This window comes from Natator depressus, chromosome 20 (assembly GCF_965152275.1).
Source record: "Natator depressus isolate rNatDep1 chromosome 20, rNatDep2.hap1, whole genome shotgun sequence".
Lineage (NCBI taxonomy): Eukaryota > Metazoa > Chordata > Testudines > Cheloniidae > Natator > Natator depressus.
Window position 1 is genome coordinate 4,713,406 of NC_134253.1, and position 23,324 is coordinate 4,736,729.

Genomic DNA, 23,324 nt, shown 5'->3' on the forward strand with positions numbered 1-23,324 from the left:
CACAGAGCCGGGGCTGGGGTGACACTGGAAGTGAGCCGCACCAGGGCGCATTTCACTCCTCAGTCTCACATTATAGAGCTTGTCTCTGGCCTTCCTTTGAGCCTGGAGCAGCTCAGGGGCAAAGCAGAGCCTTTCACTCCAAAGCCGTCCGTCCCTCTGCCAACAGGGCAGGTGGAGACAGCATGTGCGACTGGCCGGGCTGCTGGTTTTGGCTGGACGTATTCCTGGAGGTTTCATCACAAGACATAATCCTTCATTAAAGATTAATCTTTAATTCCTAGACATGCCAGGACAATCCTGGAGGGCTGGTCACCCTAGCGACGGCGTTGCAGTGCCATGGGGAATTACTCCCCCCCTCCTCCTCCCCGGGCTGCGATTGGCTCTGATGTGATGTAGCAGAGAAAGAGATGCTGCAGGAAGAGCATCCCTTCTGCATCCTTCCACTTCCCCCCGCCCCCCCAGCTCCATCCTGGCACTTGCTGGGTGGATTTTGTCCTGGCATGTGATTGCATCCTCCCCCCTTTTTGCCTGGCTTCCTTCCCCCGTCCTGTGGAGTGGAAATGGTACAGTCCTTTCTCCAGCAGACTGGTAGCTCGGTGGATGTTGCTGGAACGTAAGAGCATCAGCACAGGCTGGCTTGACTGCAGCGAGCAAACCTATCACCAGGCGGGCACAAGAGAGGCAAGAGGCGTTCTCTCTCTGCTGCTCCTAGAGCTCTGCACAAGGGTTGGTGCCCAGCTGTCGGTGTCCCAAGCAGGAGAGCATCGTCCGTGAGGCACGATGACCCAAGGGAAGGTAGGTCGGGACCCAAACACCAGGCTAACCTTTCTACCCCCAAACTTTGCAAAGGGGGAATGGGACTCTTTCGGCCCAGGGAATAAAAATCATGGTGCTGAGATGGAGCCGAGACCTGGGCGTCCTTGCACTGCCCCGCTGCATCGTGCATGAGTCGGGGGCCTATAACAGAAGGGATCCGGCAGGGAAATGGAGTGGAGGGTTATATCACCGGGAGGTTATAGGGTGAATGTGCCGATACAGTCTGTATTTGTGCATAGCCCCATGGTATCCTGCCCGTGCCGAGTTGAGAGCCATCCTGGCGCTTTGTGAAGGTTATTTTTTCTGTACCACCAGCAAGTTGGCTAAAAAGGAGAAGGTATAACCCCTCGTCCCCGGCATGTAATTAATGGAATGGGGGTGGGGGGATGGGGGTTGTGCTTTCCCACCCACCCACCCCTCCGTCGAGAAATCAGTTGCCATGGCAATGCTGCATCCTCTGGTTACCACATATATATAATCTTGGATACTTCTGGGCTGCAGGATTCTCTCTGGCTGAGTTTTAGTTCTGAGCCCACACGGACATGATGTGCTGTCACTGTATATACCAGACCAGTGGCTGCCTAGATGTAGATGGTGGCCAGCTATCCCGGTATCTGTGCTGCAGCCCCATATGGGCTGGTTACATAACCCCCGGCCGATACGTATCCAGAGGTTACATAACCAGCAAGAGGTCTGTCCTGGGACAGCGAGATATGTTTTCTTTCTGGGTCACTATGGCAAGGATGCTCCTTGATTGGCAGGGGGAGAGTCAGAGCCAGTATTCTGCATGCGGTCGGTACCACATGCTCTCTCCGATGGGATGCAGTGGGAGTCTGAATACAGGAGAGGGTAGATGCTGGGGCGGGTACCAGCTCCTTAGACAAGAAATCATTGCATGAAAAGACCATTTTGCAAGGACTCTGTTCCTCTTCCTCACCTTCCGTGGGCTTTTCCCCCATTTGAATGAGGTCATCTCATCCTGGCTCGTGTGGCGTTGATGCAATGTCTGCCATTGGTTGATGAGAGACCGTTGTCCTCTCTGATCGGTTTATACTGGTTTTGCCTAGCTGGCGATTGGTTCTTGTTGTGCTGTGACGGATTTATAGTGGCTTTTTCTAGCCAATGATTGGCGCTGGTTGAGTTCACCTGTCCTGTCATTGGTGCGGTCTGAGTCGAGATTGCCAGTGACTGGTGCACGCTGAGATGACACAACCAGTGATTGGTTGATATTGGGTTTATCTAGTTGTTGGCTGGTGCATATGGAGCAAGCTTAGCCTGCGATTGGTGCGTAGTGAGCTGGCGTAGTCTTTGAGTGGTGTTTGTGGATACAAAGCAAACTGTGGGGCTGGCATGTAATGGGCTGGTACCATGGTCCCCCTGTCCTTCAAGATTTTAGAAATAGAAGATCTCATAGTCTCTCACACCTAGTTTTTATTCATAGAAAGGAAAAGGAAAACAAGCTTTCCTGCTTTTTCAACTCCCAGTTAGTTGGTTTCTTAACTGTGATTGAACTAGTCATTGAACTGAACTGGTTGAATAAACTGAAATGAAGAAACTATTCTCTCTGCACCAGCAGAAGCGGCTACTGCTGTCAAAAGCTGGTTTAGCACTTCAGTAAACTCTGGTTGCAAGTGCTTAGCCAGTGACTTCCACGAGGTCAGTGGCTTGAGTTTCTTTAAAGCTTCAGCAGCAAACGTGTACTGCTTAATATTTTTTGTATTTAATTTAAATGACTTTAATGGATTATAATAAATTGAGACCTGCTCAAGTCTGGTCCTGCTTTGAGCAGGGGGTTGGACTAGATGACCTTCTGAGGTCTCTTCCAACCCTGATATTCTATGATTCTATGATTCTATGATCTGTAGCTGCTTTGCCCTGTATTGTGCTCATTGTCTCTCTCTATACAGGTACATATCCTCTCTATGTGGGTACATTTTTGGCTCTTTTATAATTTTGGGATTGTTTATGAGCCCAAGCCTTCTTCCCTTAAAGTCAATGACAAGCTATCGTTGATTTCAGTTATCCTATTCAAGGATATTATTTCAGCAACTAGGATGGCGAAAGATTTCTTTTAAAAATAATAGCAATCATACCCACAATAATACCTACTTATATAGCACTTTTCAATCCCAGATTTCAGAAGGCTTTGTGAACTTTGTGAGTACCATTATCCCCGTTTACAGATGGGGAAACTCAAGCACACAGAGGGGATGTGACTTGCCCAAGGTCACCCAGCAGGTCAGAGCTAAAAATAGACCCGCGTTCTCCTGGGTTCCAGCCCAGTGCTCTGTCTGCTAGGCTAGAATGCTTCCTATGCTGGGCCACGTCAGGGGTGGTGCAGGAATATTTAATCCTGACCCAGCACAGAAGTTATGGGCTTGATGCAGGAATTACTAGGTGCAATTCTCTAGCCCAGGCAATGCGGGAGGTCAGAACGGATGAACATAATGGTTCTCTCTGGCCTTCAAATCTATTATTTAAATGGTAGTTTCAAAGAAACTGCTGATGAAAGTGGATCTGCTTCATGTCCAATTGTATGGGCCCCATTTGGGAACAGAAACAGAAAGTTCCTGGAGTGCTGGCTTAGAGACTGATGACAGTGGACAAAAAACACCTAAGGGCTGATCTACAAATATATTTAAGGTGCCTAACTCCCATTGAAAGTCACTTTTGAAAATCCCACAAGGCAGCTATCTGCATCTTTAGGTGTCTAAATGCCTTTGTCAAGTCTGGCCCTAGGTGACTTTCAATAGGACGTAGATTCCTAAATTACTGAGATGTTTCTGAAAATTTTACTCAGTGTAAAGTATGGAGGCCACAATTTTCAAAACTGTCAAGTAGAGCTGGTTGATTTTTTCTTGTCTAAACCTTTTCCTTGTGGAGGGGAGGGAGGATATTTTTTTTTTTTCCCAAATGAAATTTTTCATGGGTAAAATGTTTGGGTTTTAGTAAAAAAAAAAAAAAAAAAAAAAAAAAAGGGAGGGGATGGTGGGAATGGTGGTTTCTTTTTCTTTGTCGAAAAAGTGAACTTTTTTTGTAGGAAATGCAGGAAAAAAATCAATTAAAAAAAATGTCCCGTGGTCATTAATTCACATTTGGCATCCAGCGCTAGTGCCTAGTGATTTTAGGTGCCCACCATGAGATGCCCTAAGGCAGTGAGACTCAGACTGAGGCTTGGGAGCCGCAAGTGGCTCTTTAATGTGTCTCCTGCGGCTCTTTCCAGCACATGATATTAAAACACTGTGTGATTTAATTATTAACCAATCTAAGTTATTAACCAATCAGGATGCTTTTAATATGTTATTAACCAATTGTAGTTGATAAAATAATAATACGTGGTCAGTCATTTAGCTGTGAGAATAATAAATATATATAGTATATGAAGCAATGAATTCACACGACTATGGCTCTTTTGGGTAATGTTGATCGCTAATTTGGCTCCTGAACCCCCGAGGCCTGATTATCACTGCTCTAAGGGCTCTGATGGATAGAAGACTCTCCCTCAGTCATTTCCACCGGCTGTGCCTCCTCTCACGCTCAGTTGCTTATAATTTATTATCGTCTGTCTCCTCCCCAACTGATTTATGTTTTTTTCCTCTCCTCCCTTCCTCTCTTTCTATCCCTGGTTTGCCCTTTCTTCCCTCCATTTCTCTTCTCCCACTCCCCTCTTCTCTCCATATATGTCCCTCATTGGCCCTCTCTTCTCCTCCATTTTGGCGTCTCCCACTCCATATCTGTCCCTCGTTGGCTCTCTCTCCTCCTCCATTTTGACCTCCTTCCATCTTCTCTTGGGATGGGGCCTGGCGTGAGGTTCTGTTCACCCTCCACTTTCCAACCCTGAATATTACTGAGTGTACCGGACTGAATTCACCCAAAGGCAAGATCCAAAGCCCATTGAAGTCGATGGGTGTATTTCCAATGACGTTGATGAGCTTTGGATTAGGCCCAAACCACAGATGAGTTGCCATCTGTGATGTGTCAGCTGATGGTTCCAGCTGTGAGGTTGTTCTTATTCCCTGTCATTCTGTTGTGGCTATTTTAATCCTGATTTCTCTTTGCCACACAGCTCTCTGTGAATAACAAGCCTCCTAACTCTGAGGGACAGCAGGGACAGGGAGAAAAGAAGGACAATGCAACCGCCCCCTCGGCACCCCCGACGTACGAGGAAGCAACTTCAGGGGAAAGGATGAAAACGGAGGCATTCTCCCCTCCACCGTCTGTGCCCCTCCACCCCAGCTGGGCTTATGTGGACCCCAGTGAGTACTCGCTTGCCCTGCATTGCTGTGAAATTCACTCGGCCAGTTTATTGTCCCTGTTTTACTGATGAGTGAAGCTGAGGTGCAGACACTTGGCCAAGATCACAGAGCAAGTCAGCGGCAGAGCCAGAAATAGAATCCGGGAGTCCTGAACCCCAGGCCTCTGCTCGAATCAGTAGACTCCACTCCGTCTCGGAGCAGGGGATAGAATCTAAGAGTCCTGACTGCCACTCCCCTGCTCTAACCACTAGACCCTACTGCAGGGGTGGCCAGCCAGTGGCTCCGGAGCCACATGCGGCTCTTCAGAGGTTAATATGCGGCTCCTTGTCTAGGCCCAGACTCCGGGGCTGGAGCTACCGGCGCCAGCTTTCCAATGTGCCAGGGGGTGCCCACCGCTCAACCCCTGGCTCTGCCACAGGCCCTGCCCCCACTCCACCCCTTCCCATGCCCTCCCCTGAGCCGGCCGTGCCCTCGCTCCTCCCTCCTCCTCCCCAGAGCCTCCTGCACGCCACGAAACAGCTGATCGGGAGGTGCAGGGAGGGAGGGGGAGGCGCTGATCGGCAGGGCTACCGGTGGCGGCTGGGAGTGGGGGTGGGGGCTGCTGCTGAGGTGTTACTGTGGCTCTTTGGCAATGTACATTGGTAAATTCTGGCTCTTTCTCAAGCTCAGGTTGGCCACCCCTGCCCTACCCCCTCTCAGAGTGGGGGACAGAACTGGAGTCCTGACTGGACAGCCCCTGGTAGGGCTGATTTCTTAGTAAGCGAATAGCTGGTTGTGTTATAGTGAATCTCGGGTCTTGTCTTTGGTGGCTGCATCTGACTCCTGGCTTGTTTGGGTTGAATTTCCAGGGGTGTGTGTGTGTGTGTGTGTGTATGGGGATTATTTCTGTTACATCCCATAACTGCATCAGTAGGGCTCCGATGACGGTAAAGGTGCGTCCATGGAGACCTCCTGCTGCAGGGAAGCACAGGGCTACTAAGTCGCTGGGCTGTTTATCTGGAGCTCCCTGATGACACTTGCACCTTGACTGCCTCTGAATCTTTCTCCCTCATCCCCTTCTGCCTCGGTGAACGTGTCCGTAACAGAGAGGCGATAAATAACCTGTAATTGCAAGTTACAAGGTTATAAATACACTGGGGGATTGCTTTGATCTATCGACTCCAGACCCATGCAGTTTATGAGCCTGGCAGGATTCCCACGCTGCAGCTGTGTGCCCAGTTGTATGTGCCATCATATGGAGTCCCCCCCACATAGCCTCTCCCTGGCAGCTCCCTTGCTGGCCACCACGTTCCTATTATTCCAGGTCCTTTTCCTCTTTCTCTGATCTCTCTGACCCCAGCCTGGCTGCAAGCTGGGGGTTCCTGTCCCCGGGCTGTGTGTGTGTGTGTGACATTGCATTGTGTTGCATTGACAGGTACCGTGTGACGTACGAAGTACCTAGAGGCAAACCGAAAGGCACTGAGCGGCGCACAAAGATGCAGCTTGGTTTACTTTGGCGTGGCAGGCCAAACATTACCGGCCCTGCCCTTGAATAGGCAAGAGCACTGGGTTCCCCTTATTAGCAGAGTGGCCAGATCCCGAGGCTCTCACACAGGTTAAATTCTCATTGACTTTGAGTGTTTGCCTTGGTAAGCAGTGAGTTAATGGGCAAAGCAGGGAAAGAAGTGGCAGCGTCTGGGAAGCAAGGAGGGAACAGCACGGGCTCCGGCTTGTACTTTCCCCTGAGGGTGCTCAACGCCCACTCCGCCCCAGGTCCCGCCCCCACTCCACCCCTTCCCCCAGGCCCCCACCCCTGCCCTGCCTCTTCCCACCCCCGCTCCACCCTGGCCCCACCCCGCCTCTTCTCCACCTCTTCCTGCCCCCTCCTGCGAGAGAGCCCCCTCCCCGCTCCTCCCCCTCCCTCCCAGCGCCTCCTGCACATTGCGGAAGAGCTGATCGCGGCAGGCAGGAGGTGCTGGGAGGGGGGAGGGGGAGTTGATCTGTGGGGTGGATGGGAGGCGCTGGGGGGGGTGGGAGTGAGCTGGTTGCCAGCGGGTGCTGGAGTACCCGCGGAGTTGGCGCCTACGGGGAGCAGGCTTAAATGGAAGGATGGCCTCGTGCAGGGGTAGTAAATTAATTTTTTGTCGAGGTCCAAATTTCTTGGTCAGGGTATAGTCAAGGTCCAGGCTCCAGAGAAAATAATAATAAAAAAAATAACAATAATGATAACAAGTAAATAAAAAGTTTTCCGGGTCTGTTCAAAAGGGTCTGGTGGTCCAGATTTGGCCCGCAGTCTGCCTACCCCTGGCCTAGTGTTTAGGGTGTGAGCAAGGATCTGGGTCAAGTCCCTGCTCTGCAACAGCCTTCCTGGGTGACCTTGAGCAAGTCACTGAGCCTGTCCGTGCCTCAGTTTCCCATCTGTACATTGGAGCTCATATAGCACCCTCTGGAGCGGTGTTGGGAAGATAAATGCATTATAGATGGCGAGGGGGGATTTGATAGCAGCCTTCAACTACCTGAAGGGGGGTTCCAAAGAGGATGCAGCTCGGCTGTTCTCAGTGGTGACAGATGACAGAACAAGGAGCAATGGTCTCAAGTTGCAGTGGGGGAGATCTAGGTTGGATATCAGGAAACACTATTTCACTAGGAGGGCGGTGAAGCACTGGAATGGGTTCCCTAGGGAGGTGGTGGAATCTCCTTCCTTAGAGGTTTTTAAGCTGCGGCTTGACAAAGCCCTGGCTGGGATGATTTAGTTGGGGTTGGTCCTGCTTTGAGCAGGGGATTGGACTAGATGACCTCCTGAGGTCTCTTCCAACCCTAATCTTCTATGATTCTACGAGGCGTTCAGATTGCAGGGTAAGAGGAGCTGTATGAGAGCCATTGGGAGGTGAGCTTGCAAGCCTGGATGACAGGGCAGGTGGCAGTGATGCAAAGAAGGAGGAGAGAGGAGAAGCTCTTTGGGGAGATATGAAGCTGTGGCGCTTGACACTCTTGTGTGATGGCTGTGGCCAACCCAGCAGAGACAGAACAGGGCTAACCAGGTGAGTCTGTATAGCCTGAGCTGGCAGCTGTAACAGACTCATGTCCTCTCTGGCATGGAGGGGGGTGGGCGGGCAGAGCCGGCGCTAGGCATAAGCAGACTAAGCAATTGCTTAGGGCCCTGAGCAGCTCAAGGGGGACCCCTATCTGCTTTTTTATGTCTTGCGTGTGGGGCCTCCCTCGAGAATATTCCTGCTTAGGGCTCCCAGTGGGCTAGCACGGCCTCTGGAGCCGGGGGCAGGGCACACATTGACAAGGGAGTTTAAACCTTTGGAACTCACTGTCACAGGGGGTATCCTTGAGACCGGGATTCTAAAATAATAGACCATTCATAACATGTGCACAAAATAAGAGAATTACAAGGGTAACAGCACTTCAGGCCGCAGAGCATATGACAACAGCTGTTCTTGAGGGCTCCCTGTGGACCATATGGTATTGCACAAGAGGCTCCGTGCAAGGTGGTGTTTTTCACCTTCCCATGATGCCATGGGCACTAAGCCCACTGGTGGGAGCTGGGATACAGACTAGACAATTAATTGATCTTTAAATATTCATGGTAAATAGGCCCAATGGCCTGTGATGGGATGTTTGAGGGGGTGGGATCTGAGTTACTACAGAGAATTCTTTCCTGGGTATCTGGCTGGTGAATCTTGCCCACATGCTCAGGGTTCAGCTGATCGCCATATTTGGGGTCAGGAAGAAATTTTCCTCCAGGGCAGATTGGAAGAGGGCCTGGGGGTTTTTAGCCTTCCTCTGTAGCATGGGGCACGGGTCACTTGCTGGAGGATTCTCTGCGCCTTGAAGTCTTTAAACCATGATTTGAGGACTTCAATAGCTCAGACATAGGTGAGAGGTTTATCTCAGGAGTGGGCGGGTGAGATTCTGTGGCCTCCGTTGAGCAGGAGGTCAGACTAGACGTTCATAATGGTCCCTTTTCACCTTAATATCTATGAATCTAGATGGTTAACTGGGTTTGGCAAATCCAATCCCTGAGCTTGCTGTGAGTGACATTGGAGGTGCATTGTGTAGCATAGGCTGGTGCTAAGATGTGGTACGTTGGATTATGGAGGGCTGAGTTGAATTTACCCGCACCCTGGGTCTGAGGCCGAGAACAGAAGAGTTACTGGACTTCCAGCAGCGAGGACTGCAGGCTGAGGCATTTGGGAGACAGGGACTCAGGATCCTGGGTTCTATTTCTGGCTATGCCAAATGTTCCCCGTGTGACTTTGAGCAAGATATTTAGGCACCTACGCCCCTCTCTGTGCTTCAGTGTCCTCATTTGCAACCTCCAGATGTTGACACCTGCCTGCAAGACGAGGGGACTGTGGAGCTAAATTCGGAATTGCTTGTAAAGATCATGGAGAGCTTTGGGTTAGCCGGGCTAGGGAGATGCAATATGGCCTTGGTAATCTCTTGGTAAACACTTCCTTCTCAGTGCCAGCGACTCTCTCCATTTCCCTGGGAGGTGCTAGAGAGGTGCAGTATGCTCTTAATCTCTTGGTAAACACTTCCTTCTCAGCACCAGCCCCTCTCACCAGCTACAAGATTTTTGTCATCTGTCTACACCATGATTATTATCAACAGTGCCATCGGCTTCCAGTCAACTCACTTATTGTATTTACATCTCAGTGAATTATGTGAGATTGATCAGCCTCTGGCATTCATGTTACTACTCTATCATCATTGTCTCTCTATGTGCCTGCCTGCCTATGTATCTGTCTAATTATGGTATTTCTCACTCCGTCTACCTGATCTGATGTACAGTATAGGATGGACTAATGGTTTGAGCACAGAGCTGGGAGCCAGAGATGACTGAATTCTAAACTTGACTTGTAGGCCTGTTCTGTGCCTCAGTTTCCCCATTTCGGTTATCCCTGATCCTCTCTCACTAGATGGCATTGCCTAGTGGCTAGAACAATGGACTGAGACTCAGGATGCCCAGGGTCTATTCCTGGCTCTGCCACTGGCCGGCTGGGTGACTCAAACAAGTCACTTCCCCTCCCTCAGTTTCCTCATCTGTAAAATGGGGATCATGATACTGACCTCCTTTGCAAAGTGCTTTGAGATCTAGTGATGATAAGAGCTAAGGATTATTATTCTGCAACAGCATCACTGGTTGCCACGGCTACTGTTACATCACCTCCTGCCCCCTACTGTCAACTCAGTCATCCAGATAGTCCCATGTATCTGAGGATTTCCCTGCTCTTAACCTTCCCCTACATCAGGGGTGACATTTGCTGCAGGCCTGGCTCACGTGCACTAAACCTCAGTGATGATCCACGGGGCAGGTTTGGTTTTAGAATCATAGAAGAACCATAGAATCATAGAAGATTAGGGTTGGAAGAGACCTCAGGAGGTCATCTAGTCCAACCCCCTGCTCAAAGCAGGACCAACCCCAACTAAATCATCCCAGCCAAGGCTTTGTCAAGCCGGGCCTTAAAAACCTCTAAGGATGGAGATTCCACCACCTCCCTCGATAACCCATTCCAGTGCTTCACCCCCCTCCTAGTGAAATAGTCTTCCCTGTTTGGGTTTCCTTATAGGCAAAAAGGGCCTCTTAATGAAGAGCTCTCCACGCAGGTGGTTTGGGAAAAGGTGTAGAAGGCAGTAAGGGACCTGGGTTCTCTCTGATCTCGTCTCAGTGCCAACTCACTCCATGACTGTGGGCGAGTCAGTCAGCCTCTCTGTGTGTAACTCACACCAGGGGCAGGGCAGAGGACCTCCTTGAAAAAGCCATTTGTGCCTCTGGGATGAAGTTATCTCCAGGGAAATGGGCTGTCACAAGAAGTGAGGCAGGCACCTGCTAATCTCAGGCCATTAGACAGCGCCAGGGGATTGCAGAGCAAGTTTAGCAGAGTGCTGTGGGTGACGGGGCAGATGCATCCATGTGGGAGTATTTAATATTCAGTGAAAGGTGAGGCTTCCGGCCATGGCTGGAAAGTAAGGGTATAATCTGAGGCCTCAGGGTAGCTATTAAAGATCCCATGACATAGTTCACCCCGTGTCTTGGCCACACTTCCAGTTTGGATAACTGGTTTCCACGTCTATAAATTCGCCCCAGAAACAGGATTCTGCTCTGCCTCTTGTTTGCTGTTCAACAGCTGCCCCCCCTCCCCGCCCCAGACACATTTGAAACTTTCTTTTGATTTCATTAAAAACCAGTTCAAAAGCACGAAAAATGTTTTGATTGGATCAAGACAAACCAGTTTGTTCAATACAAACACATTTTTTCTTTTCGCTTTTCGACTTGCTGAACTTTTTCAAAAAAGGCTCGTTTTCTGTCCGCCCGGACACATTTCCCCGCCTCTCCCCCGACTTTTCAATCCATTCGTCCCCCCCATCCCCCGCTGTCTACCCGCAAGCCGCAGGATACAGCCCGATGGTCAGGTTATGGAGCAGCCTTCAAGTGGACCATTGATCTCCTCCTGGTGCGGCAGAACTCATCTGGGCTCAGTGGCCACTGCAGCCGGTGTTCCCAGGTTAATGGCTCTTCAGCTGAGTTTGTTGAACCAGAACTGGGACACACTTTTTCTTTTCTATTTTTGAGTTGTGGCTTCGTTAATCAACAGCTGCTTTTTTTTTTTTATTACAGTGGATTGTGACACATTCGGCAACTCCCAAACCGCTCGCTTAACAGACTTAAAACTTTCCATGCTCAAAGGGGAGGAAGGGGAAGGTTTCCAGAAAGGTGCTCCCTTTCTAACAGTTACAGACCGCGGAGAATACAGGGCCCAGTGATCAGCTCATCAAAGGCCATTTTATGCCTCTCTGGCAATGTAAAGTGGACTCACAGTGGGTTTAAACTACCCCCTGAGAATCTGCTTTTGTGGAGGGCTTCGCCTGCTTAGGAGGTGGGTAGGGAGCCTGGCCAGAGGACACTATGCTGTGACAATTATCTCTTTTTCAGAGCCTAAAGGGAGCCATGAAAGGTTAGGGTAGCCCAAAGGCTGCTCTAATATATACTGAGACTGGGCAGAGCCCTGCACAGTCCCAGAATACAGAGTGCAATGGTGGCCTAACGCCCTCTCACCATGCCCAAGTTCAGGTAAAGATAATTGGGTGGGCAGTGTTCTCCAGGGCTCCCATCTGCGGAGTGGGTCACTGTATGATGTAAGCATTTCTGCTGCAGGACTCCCTCCTTGGGCTGAGGCACAAGGGTGTATGGGGCCATTTCTTCTTCTGTGGGACCCCCACCCAAATGTGGTACAAGAGAAGGTGACCTGGGGCTCATCCGTGGGGAGCATGAGGAGTTGCCTCGCTCGGCCTTGAGATCCCCATCCCCACAACACACAGCAGCTGAAATGTCTCCCAGCAGCCAGTTTGTCCCATGTCCTGTTGAAGGGACTCTTTCCTTCTACTGAACAAAAGATGCCAGGCAGGCCAGTCATGTCCCGCAGCTCCTGGTTGGCACCTGATTTTTCTGCCTCGGGGTGCGTTACAATGGAGAGGGAAGTCAAGCTCTGGAAGGCGACCGGTGGCTCTGCATTAAGTCCTGCCCGCCCACACCCTAGCGTATGCAGTTGTTGCAGGGGGGCATGCTACTGTTCCGATCCTTTCGGGCCAGGGCAGGGCTTGTGGTTGCAGCTCCCAGGAGATCTGCGCCTTTAGTTCTCCTCCTCTGCAGAGTGGCCCTTAACACTGTTGGAGTGTGGACAGCAAAACGCTTGTGCCTCTCAGCTAGGAGCTCCTGGGGAAGAGTCTTTTCTTCTCTTGCCCTTTCCTTCGGTCTTGATTTGTGTCTCAGGCCAGACATGGACTGAGGTAGGATCTGAGCTCAGGCAGGATCGGGAGGTAGCAGATAATTCGGAGTCAAAGCCACAGGAAGACATCCTTGATATGGTTGGCTGGGTAGGAAGATCAAGGGCTCAGGAAGACAGGGTCTAAGCTGGGATGCCTAGCAGAAGTATCTCCCTAGGCTGGCGGTCCAATGTGTGTGGGAAATCTTGAGGTTTGTGGGGTGGGGGGTAATCCAGGCCTGCTATAAACTTTAATCCACCCCTGGTTTCAGACAACACCCCAGTGCCCCCTGCGGAAGAGGGCACAGCTGGGGTGAGGAGCAAAGCTGGGAGGTGGCATCTGATGTGCCTTTCTCTTTCCAGGTGCCAGCCCAAACTACGGCAGTGGAGGGTACCCAGGGGACACGGAGCTACTCACGACCTTCAACTGGGATGACAGAAATGTGCGCAGAGTGTTCGTCAGAAAGGTACCACCTGGGACAGCCTCCCAAGCTTATGTAGGGATGCGCCAAACCCTGGCTGAAGCTAATGGGCCCCAAGAGGAGGCGGGGAGGCGGCGGGGGAGAATGAAGTAAGACACAGCTCCACGGTCCCTGCCAGCGCAATGATGCACTAGCCTGGTGCAGGGCTTGGATGGCTCAGGCTGGTGAGACCCAGTGAGTGCCGCGCTGCAGGGCCTTAATGCTAATGTCAATCGGGGCACGTTCAGATCTGGGTCTGAGCTGCCTGGCTCAGGCCCACCTCTGCCCACTGCGGAGGGTGAGCCCCGAACGGTTAATTAACGGTGTCCTATTGGATCCTGGAGATACCGCAGGGCCGTCTGCATCACGCGTTTGGAACACATGTTCTTCAGGAGTATTAGAGCAGCAAAATGGTTCCTGGGCCAGATGGCGTCAATCAGCATAGCTCCATTGAAGTCAATGGATCTGACCCCCAACTGGGGTAAATCCGTGTAGCTCCAGTGAAGTCAATGGGGCCAGATCCCCAGCTGGTGTAAATTGGTGTCGCTCCACTGAAAGCAATGGGCCAGATTGCCAGTCGGTGTAAATCACACAGCCCAATTGATGTCAATGGAGCCACGTACATCACCTGAGGAGCCGACCGAGGATTTCCATCAGCGGAGGCTCCAGCCTCCTTCCATAGGGGAGCATGGGGGCGGAGTCTGCCTCTAGCCAGGCGTGACTGTGACCCGCACTGACAAGATGCTGTGGTTTCTCGTTTCAGGTCTATGCCATTCTTATGCTCCAGCTGTCTGTCACAGTCAGCATTGTGGCTCTCTTCACCTTCTGGTAGGTTTCTGAGTTAGCAACAATCCTCAGCTCTGACGTCTTACTTGTGCACATGGGTATCGGTCACTCAGGTCCTTGAGTAGCTTTCACTTGGTCATTATCAGTTACTTGGCTACCTGGATAACTTTCCCTTGAGTGCTGTCCGTCACTCAGGTACCTGGAAATCTTTTCCATGGGTATTAACTGGCATTGATACCCGTGTATCATTTTATTGAGCGTTATCTGTCACTCTGATACCTGGATATCTTTCCCTTGAGCATTATCAAGTCAGCCCCAGATATGTGGGTATCTTTCCCTTGGGGAGTAGCTTATCTATACTCAAGTAAGCAGGTCTCAGGCTCCCTGTAGCTCGGATAACGTAGTGTTTTGGGTGCGCATAGATCAAATTACATTTAGATCCCATAATAGATCACCGTCACTTGAAAAAGTTCAGTGACTTGACTGTGAAGTGATTGCTGTTCTGTGTCCCGTGAATGACTCCCCCACACTTTTCTTTCTCTTTCTCCTGCAGTGAGCCAGTCAAAGGTTATGTCCAGTCAAACCCAGCCTGGTACTGGGCTTCCTAGTAAGTATCTAATGCCTTTTCCCATTCAGAAATGGTAGAGCAGATTGTGTACGGCTGAGTTTATTTGGAGGCACTTTTAGAGCCCGCTGCTGCATCTGAACACCTACCACACGTGCAGGAGAGGAAATTCACCTTTGAGACGAGAACAAACATGAGCTTGTGAAAAACAAGAAGTGTACACAGGAAACCTCAAAGTAACCCTATCTGGAGTGTTTGCTGCTGTGCTGAGATGAGTGCAAACAAAACACTTAACGCTATCAAATGTACTGCAGGGCACTTTAAACAAAATATTGTTAGGTCCCACCAGGCAGCCAGTTTTGAAATATCACCGGTGTTGCTGAATTCAGTAGAAGCCAGAGCTGAGAGGATTTTCCAAGCTGCAGGGTGAAATGTTCAAAAGCGCCCAAGTGGCTTAGAAGCCTGACTCCCATTGACTTGAGGTCCTGAGTCACTTAGGCACCATAGAAAAGTTTACTCATAATCTATCACTTTTTAAATTGATAAGAAAGACCAGGTGGCAAAATTCCACTGTGCCTTCACAAACAGAAGGTCAGACTAGATCAGAGGTGGGCAAACTATGGCCCGCGGGCCACATCTGGCCCGCGGGACCGTCCTGCCCGACCTTTGAGCTCCTGGATGGGGAGGTTCGTCCCCGGCCCCTCCCCTGCTGTCCCATGTCCTCACTGCTATTTTTAGTGAGCCAGTTAGGTCAAGCTAGTGTGGGTATGTCTACATGAGCTGCAAAATCACATCCCTGGCCGCTTACCTGTGCTTTGCCTGTTGCCATATTGGGGCCAGATCCTCAGCTGGTGTAAATGGAAGTCAAAGCTGCACAGATTTACACCAGCTGAGGTCTCTCTGTCTGTCAGCCATTAAAGAATGCAACAAGTATAAAGGAGGAACGGAAAAGTACGTATGAGTCTGGATTGGAATGCACTGGATTCGAGCTCAGATCCCACCCACGGGGCATGCTGACCAGTCATCCGGCCTGAATAATCATGGAGAATGTATCTTTTTAGCTGAGCCCCAAGGTGTTAAAAATATTTGCCCATGTAGCATTTCCTGTGTCCTCTGCAAGGTTAGTGTCTGCATGCTGGCAGTTAATTAAGCAGGTGGAGTGTGAGATGCAAATGGCCATTAACAGGCCACGCTGAACCTGTTTCTTGTTAGTTCACACCCAAAACCCAGAGGTGAGAAACTAGCTTAGAGAAAGTTGGAGAAAGACCCAAAATAGCAGCAGAGGGAGGAAGCTGGTGATGATGCAGTGTTCATGCCCTTAAAGGATAACATGTTCTCCTTAGCACTGGGAGCAAGGTTTGGTAGATCTGAGAGAGCCCCTTTTGAGAAGTGTGGATTCAGATCCTGTTCCAGATCTGAGCTTCTAATTAGGACCCATACTTGTTATCAAGGCAGGTTCCCCAGATATCTCTCCAGCTGCCTTTCCATCTCCTGGCCTCCTCATTTGTCCATATTCTTCTCTCGCAATTCAGGGAACGTGTCTGACGCCAGTCAGTGTTCTTTTGCAACCCCTACTTTGGGGAAAGGATCCTGGATCACGGGACTTCTGTCTTTCCTTTCCTTTCCTTTCCTTTCATCCACTCTACTTATCTATTCTTTCTTTTCTTCCTTCCTTCCATCCACTCACACATCATGTCTCTCCGCTATCCATTCTATTGATCCTGTTGCTTTATTTATTACCTCTGGGCCTGATTCCCATATATACTAAGAGCCCGTTACACCGCTCTGGCGGTGGAAAGGGGCCTTACGGTGGTGTGATTGTAAAGTCCACCCACTTAAAGGTCCCTTTATACTGCCAGAGAGGCAGAATGAGGCCTGAGGGAAATGAGAATCAGGCCCTCTCTCTCTCTCTCTCTCTCTCTCCCCCTCTGTCTGTGGGAAGCCTCCTTCCACTCTTCCATGATTATTCCAGTCCCCAGCACTTTCTGTGGCTTCTTCCTGCAGGAGCAGACCACAGATCTATCAATGGCGCATTTATCAAAGACTGTGAGGTTTGCCTCCCCGTTCACGTTCCTTATTTATTAGACACATGAGCGGCCAGTTTTCTGATTACCATCAATGCCTTTGGAACCTGCCTTCTCACCTACCACTGGGTTGCCTCAGGCACTAGGGGTTATCGGTTTATCGTTAGAGGATAGCTGTCGACCCTGTGAAAAAACACAGGGCCGTGTGATGCTCTGGGGAGGGATGGAGGATCCTTTTGTTGCTGGGAGAGGGTCAACTCTCTGGAGGCGATCAGCTCTGGAGATGGTCAACTCTCTGGAGGCGATCAGCTCTGGAGATGGTCAACTCTGGAGATGGTCAACTCTCTGGCAATTTGGCTGTTTGGTTTGTGGACCAGTTTAAAAAGTTTTGGGCTCTGTGCGGTATTCTCCCCTCAGATTCCTTTTCTTGTTGAATTTATTATTATTATTATTATTATTGTTACTTATTTATGTATTATTGTAAAGGAAGGAGAGTCTGGTGGTTGGGGCACTAACTTGGGATTCAGGAGACTTGGGGCTGAGTTCTTGCCCTGCTATAGACTTCCTGTGTGACCTTGAGCACGTCACATAGGCCTAGATCCTCAAAGGTATTTAAGTGCCTAACACTAGGTGCCCAAATATACCTCTGAGGATTTGGGCCTTCCTCCCTCTGAGTCCCAGTTCCCCTTCTGTGAAATGGGGGTTTATAGCACTGTCCTGCCGCAGGGGAGTGTTGCACTTGGACACTAGGGCAATGGATGCCATACAAATACCGTAGGGTATGTCTACACTGCAAAAAAAACCCCGCCAGTGCTGAGTCTCAGAGCCCAAGTCAACTGACTCAGGCTCGCCCTCCGGGACTAAAATAGCAATATAGACATTCAGGCTCAGGCTGGAGCCTGGACTCTAAGCCCCACCCCTCTTGCCGGGTTTCAGAGCCCGGGCTCCAGCCCAAGCAGGGATGGTCACACTGCTCTGTTGAGCCCCATAGCACAAGTCGAGTCAGCTGACCTGAGACGTGCTGCCGTGGCGCTCTTTCTGCAGTGTAGACGTACCCTAAGAATAGGTCTTAAACCTCCTCCTTTCTCCAATCTGGATCTGGATGGTAAAGCCATTTCCCAGGGTGTTCTAAGGGAGTTCGGCTGTATAGCTCCCTGGTGCATCAGCAGCAAAATGCAGCAGGAACAATCAAGCCCGAGAGCGCTCCCTCTCCCATGTCAACCGCCTTCAGCACCAGGTTCTTCCTCCGTCACCCATCCTTTGTGTCTCTCTTCTTTCTCACAGTGCAGTGTTCTTTGTGACATACTTGATCCTGGCTTGCTGCTCCGGACCCAGGTAAAATACTTCCTTCTGCTTTAAACAACCCAATGAACTGACGTACTGGTGCTTTCCTATCACGGCTCAAATCCCGTATGTTCCTGACTCATGGGCTGCAGCACAAGCCAAAGTTGTATCTCCGAGCAGACGCAGCCCAGATTCTGCACTGTCTGTAGCAGAGGGGTTGCAGTCATGTCTGAGTGCGGCGGTATAGCAGAGGTAATGCAGTTATGTCTCCTTGCCAGAGATTCATGGGGGCCATGTGCTCCTAGCCAGCAGACATGATGCAGTTGTGGGCTGGTGCACGGAGCGGTTGTGTGTTGGTGCATGGCGTGGTTGTGTGCTGACACACGGGGCAGTCGCAAGCCGCTGCGTCAGAGCTGCAACTTGGTAGGAAAAGTCAAGGTTGGATTGTAACTGTAATAGCAGAGGTGATGCTGTTGCATCTCGGTGATGCACCGCCATAGATGCTGTTTATTATTATATGGTGAAAACGCTGCCGTCTTGTCCCAGAGCTGGAGATTCCTGGTTGCTTCACTGTAATATAGCGGATCCATCTGTGTTGCAGCGTAGCAGTCACCTGGGCACAGCGCTATAGTTACCCAGCAGAATTAACATCCCGTTGCCTCACCGACATGTGCTGCACGTATAATTAATTATGTAATTCGCGTTATGCAACACCTTATGCAATGCCCTTAAACCACTCTGCTCTTTGGATAGTGTTGCTGACTGGCTCTTTTCACCTCACTTGCAGGAGGTACTTTCCATGGAACCTGATCCTCTTGAGTATCTTTGTAAGTAGCATACCTGCACGGTAACTGACCTGCCCTTTTGGAGTGTCGTCAATTTCACAGAGATTAAGGCCTCCGGAAGGGACTATTAGGATCATCTCGTTCACACAGGCCGTAGAGATTGGCCCAGTAATTGCTACCTTAAACTCAATCCCTGCTGGTAGAACTAGATAAATTGAGATTGGGGCGGGGGGGGCGCTCTGTAAATAAATAAATAAATAAATAAATAAAATTTAGGAGGAGGCTGGCCCAGTGGCGCAGAGGGGTATCTGGGTCCCATGCAGCCATGTGGAACTATGAAAGCATCATTCTTAGCCCTACGCATTGGGATGTGCCCTCTTAAATCCCGCTTAGAAGGTTAGCATCCATCATCCAGAAACAGTCTCCATTCGGGCACCTGTTAAAGAGGTTTCGCTGCCTTCTTGACCACGCTGGGTGCCACGACTGGAGGAACTGAAAGACGTCTGCAATAAATGGGTGCCTGTCTCTGGACGGAGCCGAGCGTCTGTCCGTAGTAAGCGAACGTAGCTTGCAGCGCTGCCGTAGCTGAGGGGGCGGGTGGGGAGCAAAATGGGGCCAGATTCAGGAACGCCAGTTTCCTCTTGGTTCCCAGCCTGTGGGATTGCAGCACCGCCCCATCGCAGCTGCCGACTCCGGTCTCTGGGTCGGAATAGCTTCTGCTGCCCCTCCGTGACTCCTAAGTGGTCCACATAACTAGGGTTGCCGACACGGTCATATTTAAAAACTGGACACTCCAGCAGGAGTGCCGGAACCTCCCTTGCCCCGCCTTTTCCTCCTGAGGCCCCACCCCTGCCCCACCTCTTCCCCCCCAAAGCCCTGTCCTTGCCCCAGCTCTTCCCCTGAGGCCCCACCCTCGTCCACTCCTCTTCCCCCTTCCCCCAGTCACTCGCTGCTTTTCCCTTCCCACCCACCCCTTCCCGGGTCAGGAGGGACTTGCCTGCAGAGTCGGGGCTGGGAGCTGCAGCCACCCAATGAAGGCAGGAGGCAGCCCTGGATGAATAGGGGCTGGAGCGGGTGATGACCCGATGTCTCTCCACCTCTCCTACGTGCAGTAACCGGACTGTGGGTGCCCGGTCAATAGATCTGGCCGGACACTGTCAGGTCGCCTTTTCAACCTGACTTTCCAGTTGAAAACCAGGCACCCGGCCGACCTACATGTAGCTTCACCACTGGGGTAGGCCTGGATGAAGCCTACAGCCTTAGTGGCCAAGGGAACTGGAAAGCCTTCTGCAAGACCATCATTCTGCCTTCACCCCCCTGTCTCCATGAAGGACAATTATGGGACATCTCTGAGTAATTATTCATGGAGTAACTAAGTGCGTCTCCCAGTTCTAACCGTTTCTCTTTCTCCCCCCCATCCCTAGACTCTCTCCATGTCCTATCTCACTGGAATGCTCTCCAGGTAGGTCAATCAGTTAGGCATCAGATTTCTTTTCCTTAGTTGGGCTCCATGTCCCAGCTCTTCCCTGCAGCCCCCTGCCTTGGCTTCCCACGTTAGAATGATCTGAGCGACACCGGCCCTTTGCTCCTTTCTGAGCTGCTAACATAGCCAAGCAAAACCTGACCCTTCCTTTGACACCAGCTGCGACCTCCAGTGGAAGCCGGTGTGAACTCCATGTGTTTTGCCAACAACTGGCTGTGGGGAAGCTCAGATCAACTCCAGCCCCAGAGAGAGCCCGCCCGCCACCATGCATCGTTGCAGGGGCATTGGCTTTTGGGGAGTCCACTGCCACTCCTCTTGCGGCATCTCCAAGCAGGAGGTGCTGTCAGGAGAGGGGTGGGAATGCTGGCTCAGGGCTCTGCCATTCCCATCCTCTCCCAGCCGCTGTGTAGGGAGCAGAAGAAGTGTCTCTGGGACAGTCCCACCTCTCTTAGTGCAAAGCACAGAAGGACTATTAACAGATCCAGGCTCCTGCTGGAACAAAGAGGGATCGAGGGAAGGCATCGAGGCTCAAGGCTGGCCATGCCAGCAGTTTTCTTCCATCTATAGCAGAAGGAGAATCCACACATCAGTCATTTCTCAGGCTTTTCCATACCTATCTAGCCAGGAACCCCCACTGTTTATGCAAAAAGAACAGGAGGACTTGTGGCACCTTAGAGACTAACCCATTTATTTGAGCATAAGCTTTCATGGGCGACCGCCCACTTCATCGGATGCATAGAGTGGAACATATAGTAAGAAGATATATATTTATATATACATAGAGACAACATGAAAAGGTGGAAGTAGCCATACCAACTGTAAGAGGCTAATTAATTAAGTTGAGCTATTTTCAGCAGGAGAAAAAAAACTTTTGTAGTGAGACTCAAAATGGCCCATTTAGATAGTTGACAAGAAGGTGTGAGGACACTTAACATCCATGCTCAAATAAATTGGTTAGTCTCTAAGGTGCCACAAGTCCTCCTTTTCTTTTTGCGAATACAGACTGACACGGCTGCTACTCTGAAACCTGTCAATATGTGTAATGACCCAGTCACTGTTTATGGGAAGAGCAGGGTAATCTCAACCCCTGGTGCTTGTTTGCCTGACCCTAGCACCCTTGCTTTATCTGCACACCTCTGCTAAGCCCCCCTGGGAGCTCCTAATTAGCTCTCTCCTTCCATCCATTTGTGGGATCTAATTAGAAATGGGGTTTCTGTGTTCCTTTTGCAGCTATTACAACACCACGTCAGTTCTCTTGTGCCTAGGGATCACAGCCTTGGTGTGTCTTTCCGTCACCATCTTCAGCTTCCAGACCAAGGTGAGACTATCCCAGCCTGTTGGGCAGGGGATGCATCTCAGAGCGGGGAGGGAGATCTCGGTAAGGAAAGAGGAGCTGACATTCATGCAGCAAATGGTTTGGCCAGGAAGTATGGATCTGGGAAAGCGGCTAAAGGCCATGGGAGTGTACAGGAGGGAATGTCTGACAGGGATGGGGGTTGTAGTATGGGTCCTGGGGGGTCTTGGATTTTGGGTGCAGTGGGATGACAATGCTGAGGTGCATAAGGATTGGATATAGGTGGGGAACTGTATAATAATTATAGGATTTGGAGTTATAAGGTCCAGAGTGTGATGGGTGCTAGGCTACAGGATTTGGGGTGTAGGTGGGGTATGTTGAGTCCTGGGCTATAAGGTTAAGGGTACAGGATTTGGGGTAGGATGAGTGCTGGGCTATAAGAGAGGGTTTGGGGTATAGGTGTGGGTATGAAGGGTGCTGTGTATAGGTGGGGTCTGATGGGTGCTGGGTAGGGGGCTTGGGGTTGAGACAGGGTCTGATGGGTGCTGGGTATGGAGTTTGGAGTCTGGGCGGGGTGTGATGGGTGCGGGGTATGGAGTTTGGGGTCTAGGTGAGGTCGATGGGTGCTGGGTATGGGATTTAGGGTATAGACAGGGTATGATGGGTGCCAGGTTTGGGATGTAGGTGGGGTCGATGGGTGCTGGGTATGGGGGTTTGGGATATAGGTGGGCTAGTGACTGACAGGGCGATGTGTGTGATGCTGGGTGAGTGGCTGGGCAGGGGGCATGAAGGAGCCAGCACCTCATCGCTGAGTCCTGCCCTATCAGCCTGCACCTTGCCCACCGCCAGCACCCCAAGCCAATCAAACCGACGGCCCCTTTTTACCTCCACAGTTTGACTTCACCTCCTGCCAAGGTGTCCTCTTCGTCATGCTCATGGTGCTGCTCTTCAGCGGGATCATCCTGGCCATTCTCCTCCCCTTCCAATACGTAAGTGACCTCTCCTCTCTGCGGACCCCAGGCCGCTCCCATGGTGCCTTCTCCGCAGGGAGGAGGTGCTTGCTGCTCAGTGTCAGATGAGGATGGCCCGTGGTGCAAACCACGATGCAGCCTGATTCCTAGTTAGGAAGGACAGCCTCTCTTATTTGGGCGTGGGGGTTAAAGGTGGGGAAGGACCTCCCTCCCCCACTTTGACTGCTTCCTTGTCCTTCTCCAGACACCGGGCTAAGCTCATCCCTTGGAGTAATTTGGATGCGTCTCCTGCTGGAGTCAACAGGTTCTGATCTGAGTTACAGCTGTGTTTACCCAATGGCGTCACACTGGATTGACACCAACGTAACCCAGATCAGAGTGACTCCGGGGGTACGTATGTGATCTGAGCAGCATTGCCTCTGGAAGGAGCGAATATTTCCCTCTAGCGGCCCGTAAGTGGGTGTGTCCCTCTAGCTACCCATCAGTATGTACATAGGCGCTGACTCCGTGCGCGCTCCGGGGCTGGAGCACCCACCGAAAAAAATTCTGGGTGCTCGGCACCCACTGGCAGCCCCATGGGTCAGCACCTCCCCCTCCCGCCCTGCTCCTCCTGCCCACTGGCGCTCCTGCCGAACAGTTCTTCCCCCTCCCTTCCAGCGCCGCCCGCCCGCCGTGATCAGCTGTTCCGCGGCCTGCAGGAGGCGCTGGGGGGAAGGGGAGGAGCGCGGGCAGGAAGAGGCGGGGGAGGGGGTGGGAAGAGGTCGGGCAAGATGGGGGCTTGGAGGAAGGGGTGGAGTGGGGGTTGGGCCTGGGGCAGAGCAGGGGCAGGAGGAGGGGGGGCGAGG

At 51.2% G+C, this 23,324-nt stretch overlaps 1 protein-coding gene across 1 annotated transcript in view; it reads left to right on the forward strand.

The window, feature by feature from the left end:
- The first annotated feature begins 509 nt into the window (after positions 1-509).
- Positions 510-23,324, forward strand: part of FAIM2 (Fas apoptotic inhibitory molecule 2) — a 35,557-nt gene continuing 12,742 nt past the window's right edge. Inside the window, exons 1-10 of the mRNA XM_074935778.1 lie at positions 510-795; positions 4,883-5,072; positions 13,190-13,293; positions 14,051-14,115; positions 14,627-14,680; positions 17,947-17,997; positions 18,734-18,773; positions 20,156-20,193; positions 21,445-21,532; positions 22,402-22,497. Of these exons, the coding sequence (XP_074791879.1) occupies positions 781-795; positions 4,883-5,072; positions 13,190-13,293; positions 14,051-14,115; positions 14,627-14,680; positions 17,947-17,997; positions 18,734-18,773; positions 20,156-20,193; positions 21,445-21,532; positions 22,402-22,497 (741 nt within the window). The 5' untranslated portion in view covers positions 510-780. The remainder of the gene's footprint in view (positions 796-4,882; positions 5,073-13,189; positions 13,294-14,050; positions 14,116-14,626; positions 14,681-17,946; positions 17,998-18,733; positions 18,774-20,155; positions 20,194-21,444; positions 21,533-22,401; positions 22,498-23,324) is intronic.